The following is a 10671-nucleotide window of genomic DNA, read 5'->3' on the forward strand; positions in this document are numbered from 1 at the left end:
GGACATTCAGCTGACATAAAACAACACTTTAATTAAACGAAAAAAACTATCCAGTGATGAAATGTTTTCTGTGTTGACACAAATCTTGGATGTCCATGTCCTAACTGCTGGGATAATCACACAGCGCGCATGACACGTCCAATTCGCGAACTAATGACTCCTTTGAACCGATTCATTTTAATGAATGGTTAAAACAACTGCTCTTTCCAACAGTGAACTCAGGAGACGTCTGAATCGGTGTATAACTAATCAGTAACACTTTACAATAAGGTTATATTTATTACATAAATTACATAAAAAGTACAGTTTGCTTACTCAAGCTTAAGCTTTAAAATAAATAAAACCACTTGTTTTTTTTAAAAAGCATATGACTGCATTTTTCCACACAGTACTATCAAGAAGAATCGTTAAAGAATCGGATCGATAATCAGAATCGTCAGTGGCATTATTATTGATCAAATCTGTGTTATTAGTAGTAGTTAAGGTGATTGAGTGCTGTATTTCAGTGTTTTACTTCTTTGCGTATATATATTTTAATAAAGACCCTGTAATTCTCAGTCCTTCATATAGCCCTTTTTTTTTGGGGGGGGGGGGGGGGTCAGAGCAACTGCCCCTCAAAATTCCTGTGCACGTCCCTGAAGGGGTGGTATAATGCCCTTTTCACAAGATGTAAAATAAATCTCTGATGTCCCCAGAGTGTGTGTGTGAAGTTTTAGCTCAAAATACCCCACAGATATTTTTATATAGCATGTTAAAATTGTCACTTTTTGAGGGTGAGCAAAAACGCACCGTTTTGTGTCTGTTCCTTTAAATGCAAATGAGCTGCTGCTCCCGGCACAGGGGGCGGAGCTTCAGTAGCTTGCACTCACACACACATGCACTGAAAATTTCAAAAACTTTTAGCCTTTTATATTCAAACCGGATTCAGACAATAAAGGAGAGACTCAAGAAGAAGTGACAACATGTAGAAGCAACAGGACATTTCTGAATGGTTAGTTGATGAATTTATGAAGCTGATGTGTAGTTATCTTCTAGTCATTGATTAGCATATTCTGTCTTGATAATCTATAAACCGTGTTCCGGGGGCGGGGTTTATGTAAATTCTAGGGTTAGTGATCTCACTAACCTGGGAGGAATGTCATGTAGTCTCTACCAGCCGTTTGTTGTAGTCCTTAAAAAATGATTTCTTTAAAAGCAAATATCTCCCTTTGCTCTGAACTTTGAGCGTTGTAACTTTGCAGATGTTGTTTATGCTCAAACAGCAACATTACACACTAACTAAAGTTAGAAAAGTCAAATCATAATCAAACACCCCTTTAAGAGGATTCAGCCTCGAACTAAATTAGGACACATAAAACAATGGTGTTTGTTTTTTTACGCAAAAGTGGTTATTTCAAGACAATATCTATTCTCATTCATAAGCAACAATCATAAGTGAGTCATAAATCCAGCGAGGGCACTTCTCATCTGGTGGCTGTTGATTCCTCCTGAAAACTGTTCGTGTTCTTAAACAATTCTTAGACAAAACATAGAGGATAACCTTTCCCTTTAAGGTTGAGTCAGACAACATCCCTGAAACAGAACAATACCTCCACACAGAGCAGAGCTGATGTGAACTTCTGCTACTGATTCAGTGTCACATTAGTGCTGTCAGATCTATTAATTGCATCTAACATACAAGTTTGTAAATATAAAATATATACACACACACATATATATTTCCAAACTTTTATGTTAAATGTGATTAATCGCGATTAATCGATTTGACAGCACTCATTTTAACATATTTCACGTGATGTCACACCCTTATAGGAACGTGGGCAAAAGAATGGTTGCGTCCGAAATCGCATTCCCTACTATATAGTTGCCATAAAACAGTATTAGACAAAAGGGCTGGGTCTAAAATCCCATAGGAGTGAGTGGGACACAAACTAACACGGGGCTAGATGTAACACACTTATTTTAAACACTTCCACACATGCCAGCATGACGAAACTTAGTGTATTTACTTGATGCCATAACAACACTATATAGGCCTAGAGAAAAAAATTGCGCCAAAATTTAAAAATCTTTGTAAGATATCACTGAACATTTATTTAACCATATAGCAAATGTAAATGTACTTACTTTTCATTTCTGTTTTTTTTTTGTGTGTGTTTATTTAAAATTGGACTAGTCTGATAGAATTTTAATCTCCAATCTGTTATTTAACAGTTGAGATAGATCTTTAAAGCTGATCTAACCAGCAGAAGACACGAGCAGGGTTTAAACCACATGTGCAGGCGGGGCATGTTGTCACACTGCGTTACAATGAGCCCCTATTAGAACTGTGATATTCTATTCTATACTTTTATGAATTCTATTGAGAAACCATGAGAAAAAGGAATGTAGACTAAGAGTCAATGTTCAGAAATTATTAATTATTATTATGTTTTGAACTATGCTGTATAGCTGTGTTTTGCAGTGTGTTTGTTGTCAAACTCAAAAATGACTTTATTTTTAATTTTTCAAAAATGGCATTATTTTATATGAAAATTTTGATTTTATTGACAAAATATTTTAGTTGTTCTTGTATTTTTTTTATTAGATCAGATAACATTTGAATCTGTCATATGGTCATGTTACAATGAACCGCACCTATGGGGCATGTTGTCATATTTCACCTCCATTCAAGAAAAAAGTAAACACTGTATTCATGAAACAAAACCACATAATTGTACTAGACGTGGGAAATTATTGTGGGAAAAAATAAATACTCTGGACCCCAAGTGAATTTACACAAACCGAGAAAGTCAAAAAGTGTTATGCCCCGCTCTCCCTAGTCAATTCACATTTATTTATATTGCGCTTTTTATAATACAGATCGTTTCAAAGCAGCTTTACAGAGATAACAGTTTGTTAAGTTTGTTTCCAGAAGAAAAACTACCCTACTTCCCTATAAAGTAGGCATGAAACAGCATTAGACAAAAGGGCTTTGTCCAAAATCACAAACTCTTTTGAGTAGGTACTTATTTTGAATAAGCGATTTCTTCACGACCGCTAAAACACGTTCTAGATAGTATGAGAAGAGAGCAGACATGGGGACTTGTGACTTGGTGACTTGGACTCGAGTCGACTCGAGTCGCTATTTTTATGACGTGTGACTTGACTTGACAAAAAATAAAATACTTGAGACTTGACTCGGACTTGGAAGTTAAAGACTCGGGACTTGACTTGAGACACGATGACTTGAATGACTTGAGTGTTAATCACATCATGTTTTCAGTTTGAATATAAAATATATAAATTATTTAAAAAAATAAAGTTGATTACCCAGCTGGAACGCAGGCTGAGAATAGCGCTGTCATGACTGGATCACAACACTATCATCAGTCATGCCCTCTCGTACCTTACGCACACCACGCCCACTTAGATCAGATATCACATCAACATGTCAGCCGGAGGGGTACCGAGGGTCATCGCTTTCGGCCTCAAGAATTATTCACAAGATGGCAAAAGTCGAACAGCGCTTTGCAAGACATGCAACATTAACATCGCGGACAGCCAGACGACAACCTCCAATTTCGTCCGTCATCTGAAGAGCCATTCTGCCCTGTAAGTGCTTGTCAATTTGTTAATGTTATCTGGTTAGTTGGTAGTTAGCTAATGTAATAATAGCTAAAGTAGCCATTAAAGGTTGTATCAGTGGTTTCAGGCCCAAAAAAGACCCAAACATAAATGATCACATTCATCTAATCTTTCCTAACGATCCGCTAGCTGCCGCCCCATAAGCAGGCCGTCAAAAAAACGCGTCACTGTAGGCAGCCTAGGCTCCGAGATCTGTACACAAAAACTGTGTGTGTGTGTGTGTGTGTGTGTGTGTGAGGGAGAGTGAGTGAGTGTGTGTGTGTGAGAGTGAGTGTGTGTGTGTGTGTGTGTGTGTGTGTGTGAGAGAGTGAGTGTGTGTGAGAGTGAGTGAGTGTGTGAGAGAGAGAGTGAGAGAGAGTGAGAGAGAGAGAGAGAGAGTGTGTGTGTGTGTGTGTGTGTGAGAGAGAGAGAGCGAGGGTGAGAGAGAGTGAGTGTGTGTGAGAGAGAGTGAGTGTGAGAGAGAGACTACAACAGCTCCTCGACGTCGTAGAGACATTCAGTCTAACGTGGGCTCTCAAAATTAACTTAGCTAAAACAAAAATAATGATTTTTCAAAATAGATCCAGGTGTAGGGAAAATAAATATGTCTTCAAAGCAGGAAACCAAGTCCTCCAACACACCCACGAATACACATATCTGGGACTAAGGCTGAGTTCAACAGGGAACTTTAATCTGGCTGTGAATGAACTGAAAGCAAAAGCAATGAGAGTCTTCTACATGATTAAAAACACTATTCGGCATGAAATTCCAATTCAAACCTGGCTAAAAATCCTAAAAGCAATAATTGAACCCATTGCTCTGTATGGCAGCGAGATATGGGGACCTCTGAAAACCCAAGATTTCTCAAAATGGGAAAAAGAGGAAATCGAAACTCTGCAAACCCAAATTTGTAAAAGCATCCTAAAAGTAAACAGAGCGACACCAAACAACTCGTGCAGAGCTGAATTAGGACAATACCCCCTGCTGATCACTATCCAAAAAAGAGCTGTGAAGTTCTACCAGCACCTGAAGCGCAGTGACCCGAGCTCATACCAGGCTGAGGCCCTGCGGTGTCAGGAGCAGAACCGGCACCGGAGCGCACTCTCACAGCTCATGCTGAAACTACAGCCAGACCAGCACTGCACTATCTGGCCCAACCAAATTATTAAATTACAAAAACAAAATTACATTACCTATTGGAAAGATGCTACTAAATCACAAAAGAAGATGGAACTCTATTTACACCTGAAAAGAGACTATACACCAGCAGAATACCTGAGCTGTGTGAAAGAGCATAAAATGAGAAAGGCCCTGACCAAGTACAGGCTGAGTGACCACAGTCTGGCTGTAGAGAGAGGCCGGCACAGGCAGAGATGGCAGCCGAGAGAGCAGAGGCTGTGTTCACTGTGCTCTCAGGGAGAGGTGTGTGTGTGTGTGTGTGTGTGTGTGTGTGTGTACAGAGACTGTGTTCACTGTGCTCTCAGGGAGAGGTGGAGACAGAAGAACACTTCCTGATACACTGTGATCACTATCACAGCATTAGATCAGACTATTTCACTAGATTCCAACAACTAGAACCAAATTTTATGGCACTACCAAATTCAGAAAAATTAAATCATATTTTGGGTGAGGACTCCAGCTCAATCACAACAGCAGCAAAATATGTGACAGCCTGCCACAAACTACGAGAGTCAGCCAGTGGACAAAACCAAAGTCAGAATCATCCTTATCTCGTCTGAATGTTGGTACTGTGACGAGCGTCCTCAAAGGAATCAGCGTCGCCCTGGTAACAAACACAAAACACCTGCACGTCCTCACAGCGGGCTGATCGGTCACAGCTGCACCTCATCAGCCCACAGCCACAAAAGCAGCACGCGCTGAGCAGACAGATAGACTCTGGTCTCGAGCTGAATGTATTGCTGGACTAACCTTTCTCTCTGTTCCCTTCAGAAAGCAGCGAGTGACCGACAGCCCATCACATTTGGAGCACGTTTGGACACCCACTTTCGTTTTGGATTGAACACTTCAGAGCACTTGGAGCACCAGCCATCACTCACCGGATCACCGTCTTCCTTCACCTTTTATTTCATCACTGTAAATAAATCCACCCTCCGGGGCCTTTTCACTAAGCCTGCCTTGTCGAGTGATTCTTCACCCCGTGACAGTGGTGGAGAATGCGGGCAAGTGCGTGAGGAATCACCGGCAAGTTCACCGCCCCAAATCCTAATTTTTTTCCTTTTTTTCCCTTTTTGCACTGCAGGACACGGAAAGCGGCGCGCTTGGTCCCCATGATGGAGGAGGTTCTACAACGCCTCGCGGAGGTGAGCATCCGCCAGCAGCAAATTGTAGAACATCTCGCCACTCGAACTAACCGCCATCCGTACCACCGCCGCTCAGCGCGTTCCGCTACCTGACCCTCGAGCTCAAGCCACCCGCCTGCTGCCGAAGATGACGGCTGATGATGATGTAGAAGCTTTTCTGCAAGTCTTTGAAACCACAGCCCGATGTGAAGCATGGCCCGAGGACGATTGGGCACGCGCGCTGGCACCTCTTCTCACTGGAGAAGCCCAACGGGCTTATTTTTCACTTCCCCGTGAGATCGCCGAAGATTATAACGAAGTCAAGCGTGAAATCCTGGCGAGGCTCGGCCTCTCATCCATCTGCGCCGCCCAACAGTTTCACGAATGGGAGTTCAAGTCCCGCGTGCCAGCCCGTGCCCAAGCCGCCGAACTCAGCCGCATTGCGCATCACTGGCTAATGGAAGGAAATCCCTCTGCAGCTCAGGTAGCGGAACGGGTGGTGGTCGATCGCCTCCTCCGTGCTCTCCCCCGTCCAATTCGGCAAGCGGTTGGAATGAGAAACCCCTGCAACACTCTGGAACTCGTGGAGGCGATCGAGCTGGCGGATGCCATCCATCACCGCGAGGCTGGGGATCGAGCGTTGCCGTTTCCCCGGAGGGTGGTCCAGGAGCGGCGTCCGCTCGAAGGCACCTCACGACCAGTCAGCAGGCCGACGGTTCCCCCGCCGCGAGACGAGCCCATGCCCAGCGCTGAACCCGTAACACCACCGCGTGCGTGGCTGGCAGGCTGCATCGTCCATCAGCGTGTACCATCGGGAGCCCCTGAAGCAGACGTGGTCGTGGAGGGGAAACGTTTCCGGGCCCTGCTAGACTCAGGCAGTGCGGTCACCCTCATCCAGTCACGATTGTGTGCCCCCCGAAGCGGTGAGAAGAGTTTTCTGCCGATTACCTGCGTACACGGAGACACTCGCCAAGTACCGGCCCGTAGAGTCACCATATCGTCACCCCAAGGCACCTGGCCGGTGGAGGCTGGCTTGGTGAAGGACCTGCCGGTGGCCGTACTGCTTGGGAGAGACTGGCCGGGCTTCGACAAGCTGCTCACCGCCGCTACTCAGCCTGCCAGCCCAGAGGGGAACCGTCGAAGACGGAGGCGGCCGCGTGGACCCCGCCGCAGACCAGCCCTACTTGCCTCCGACAGCGGGAGAGATGGTGAGTCCCCCTCCCAGTCTTCTAATCCTTTCCTTGATGTTTACCAACAGGCTGCAGGAGGGGGCTCATTCGCCAAGGAACAACGGGAGGACGATCGTTTAAAGCACTGTTGGTCTCAGGTGCGGATCATCGATGGAAACGACGTCCTCCCACGGCCCCATCCTCTCCCGCATTTTGTCGTCGAGAATGGCCTGCTGTACTGTGTCGCACAGCGGAGGGGGGAGGAGAAAAAACTACTGGTGGTACCCCGAGCCAAGACTGAAACTATCCTGGAGCTGGCCCATTCTCACCCCATGGCAGGACACCTCGGGGCAGCCAACACCACCCAGCGCATCCGCGACCGTTTCCTCTGGCCGGGCCTGGAGGCCGAAGTAAAGCGGTTTTGTCAAGCCTGCCCGACCTGCCAAGTCACGTCGCCCAGGACTCCTCCCCCCAGCCCGCTCATCCCGCTGCCCATCATCGAGGTGCCCTTCGAGCGGATCGGAATGGACATAGTGGGGCCGTTGCCAAAGTCTGCCCGGGGACACGAACACATCCTGGTGATCGTCGACTACGCCACCCGGTACCCAGAAGCAGTTCCCCTACGCAAAGCCACCGCGAAGTCCATCGCCCAGGAGCTGTTTCTGTTGGCCAGCCGAGTCGGCATCCCCGCGGAGATACTGACTGACCAGGGAACACCGTTCATGTCCCGGCTAATGGCAGATCTCTGCAGGCTGCTGCGGGTGAAGCAGTTGAGGACCACGGTTTATCACCCCCAGACGGACAGGCTCGTAGAGAGGTTCAACCAGACCCTTAAGCAGATGCTGAGACGCGTGGCGGCGGAGGATAAGCGGGATTGGGACCTTATGATTCCCTACGTGCTCTTCGGGATCCGCGAAGTACCCCAGGCCTCAACTGGCTTCACCCCCTTTGAGCTCCTGTTCGGCCGCCAACCACGTGGGCTCCTCGACATCGCCAGGGAAGCTTGGGAGCAGCAGCCTGCCCCTCATCGCACCGTCATCGAGCATGTACGACAAATGAGAGAGAGAATCGATCGAGTGATGCCATTAGTCCGGGAACACCTCAGCAAAGCCCAACAAGCGCAGCAACGCCATTACGACCGGGCAGCCCAACCACGGGAGTTCCAGCCGGGAGACCGCGTCATGGTCCTGGTCCCCAGCTCTGCCTGTAAGTTCCTGGCTTCCTGGAAGGGACCATACACGGTGTTGGAAAAGATTGGGCCAGTCACATACCGTCTAAGGCAACCTGGTCGACGCCAGACAGAGCAACTCTACCATATTAACCTCCTAAAGAAGTGGGTGGGGACCCGGGACCAAGTGGCGGCCCTAAGTCTCACTGATCCCGTGGTTGTAGACGTCAACCCCCATCTTTCGGCTGCCCAGAAGGCGGAGCTGCAGCACCTGGTCAGTCAGTTCCAGGATGTGTTCTCAACCCAGCCCGGGCAGACCAACGTGGTCCAGCACGACGTCAGGACACCCCCAGGAGTCGTCGTCCGGCAACGGCCCTACCGTGTCCCGGAAGCTCGTCGGCAGGCTATTGAGGAGGAAATCCAACAAATGCTAAAGTTGGGGGTAATAGAACCATCCCGGAGCCCGTGGTCCAGCCCCATTGTAATGGTTCCAAAGCCGGATGGCACCCTCCGCTTCTGCAACGATTTCCGCCGCCTGAACGAAGTCTCCGAATTCGACGGGTACCCCATGCCTCGGGTCGACGAGCTGCTGGACCGTTTGGGAAGGGCCCGGTATATCAGCACCTTGGACCTCACCAAAGGCTATTGGCAGGTACCACTCTCCGAAACTGCTAAACCTAAAACTGCGTTCTCAACCCCCAATGGCCACTGGCAGTACCGGACCCTTCCCTTCGGCCTGCACGGGGCCCCCGCGACCTTCCAACGAATGATGGACATCATCCTGCGGCCCCATCAAGCCTACGCAGCCGCCTACATCGATGACGTCGTGATCCACTCCGAGGCATGGGGAGAACATCTGGAGCGTCTGCGGAGGGTGCTTTCGGAGCTCCGGCGGGCTGGACTCACCGCCAACCCCCGAAAATGTCATCTAGCTCTCTCCGAAGCCAAGTACCTGGGTTTCCGTGTCGGACGGGGCCTTATACAACCCCAGGAGAAGAAAGTAGAGGCCATCCACTCCGCCCCGAGACCCCAGACAAAGACCCAGGTACGAGCTTTCTTGGGGTTGGCAGGGTATTACCGGTGTTTTATCCCCAACTTCTCCTCTTTAGCCGCCCCTCTGACAGACCTGACCAGGAAGGGGCAGCCGGAGAAAGTATGCTGGACCCCAGCCGTTGAAGAGGCCTTCGCCCGGGTCAAAGCGGCACTGACGTCGTCACCGGTACTCCGCGCTCCAGACTTTGGCTGCCCCTTCCTGCTGCAGACGGATGCCTCCGACACGGGACTGGGAGCCGTCCTGTCCCAAGTCCAGGAAGGTGAGGAGCATCCGATCATTTACATCAGCAGGAAGCTGTCCCCGGCCGAGAGGAAGTACGCCGTCGTCGAGAGGGAGGCCCTGGCCATCAAGTGGGCAGTCCTGGAGCTCCGGTACTACCTCCTAGGCCGCAAGTTCACCCTGGTCACAGACCATGCGCCTCTTCAGTGGATGGCCCGCGCCAAGGACACCAACGCCAGGGTGACTCGCTGGTTCCTAGCGCTCCAGGACTTCCACTTCGAGGTACGACATCGGGCCGGGGCCGCCAACGCGAACGCTGATGGCCTCTCACGGATATGGACAGCTTATGCAGGTCTGTCAGGGGTCATTCCCCACCCTCCCCTTGTTTCACCCCTACTATCTCCATATGTTCACAGGACCAGAACGACGCTTAGGGGGGGGGAATGTGACGAGCGTCCTCAAAGGAATCAGCGTCGCCCTGGTAACAAACACAAAACACCTGCACGTCCTCACAGCGGGCTGATCGGTCACAGCTGCACCTCATCAGCCCACAGCCACAAAAGCAGCACGCGCTGAGCAGACAGATAGACTCTGGTCTCGAGCTGAATGTATTGCTGGACTAACCTTTCTCTCTGTTCCCTTCAGAAAGCAGCGAGTGACCGACAGCCCATCACATTTGGAGCACGTTTGGACACCCACTTTCGTTTTGGATTGAACACTTCAGAGCACTTGGAGCACCAGCCATCACTCACCGGATCACCGTCTTCCTTCACCTTTTATTTCATCACTGTAAATAAATCCACCCTCCGGGGCCTTTTCACTAAGCCTGCCTTGTCGAGTGATTCTTCACCCCGTGACAGTACTAATGTACAAAGGTGTTTTTTTTTGTTTTTTTTTTCTTGTTTATATAAATATATTCATACATTTGTTTACTGATTGATTTATTGAATTTATTGATTATTTGTGTATGTAATGTCCATTTATGTAATGGCCAATGCTTTGGCAATACTGTACAAGTCATGCCAATAAAGCTCATTGAATTTGAATTTGAGAGAGAGAGAGAGAGTGTGTGTGTGAGAGAGAGAGAGAGCGAGGGTGAGTGTGTGTGTGTGAGAGAGAGAGAGAGAGAGAGTGTGTGAGAGTGAGTGTGTTTGA

General features: G+C 48.4%; 1 protein-coding gene across 1 annotated transcript; it reads left to right on the forward strand.

The window, feature by feature from the left end:
• Window positions 1-3969: 3969 nt before the first annotated feature.
• Window positions 3970-5346, forward strand: LOC311071599 (uncharacterized protein). The gene is made up of 2 exons (XM_084096004.1): window positions 3970-5028; window positions 5097-5346. The coding sequence occupies exons 1-2, from the start codon at window positions 4171-4173 to the stop codon at window positions 5343-5345; spliced, it is 1107 nt and encodes a 368-aa protein (XP_083952130.1). The 5' UTR covers window positions 3970-4170; the 3' UTR covers window position 5346.
• The last annotated feature ends 5325 nt before the right edge of the window (window positions 5347-10671 follow it).

The sequence above is a fragment of the Abramis brama genome (assembly GCF_963993115.1).
Source record: "Abramis brama genome assembly, chromosome: 21".
NCBI classification, from domain to species: domain Eukaryota; kingdom Metazoa; phylum Chordata; class Actinopteri; order Cypriniformes; family Leuciscidae; genus Abramis; species Abramis brama.

Bases quoted from the DNA above. Each gene is read 5' to 3' on its own strand.
- LOC311071599 (XM_084096004.1), top strand. From the start codon at position 4,171: ATGATTTTTCAAAATAGATCCAGGTGTAGGGAAAATAAATATGTCTTC. The intron at 5,029-5,096 runs GTGTGTGTGTGT...TCTCAGGGAGAG, and splicing joins CACTGTGCTCTCAGGGAGAG to GTGGAGACAGAAGAACACTT.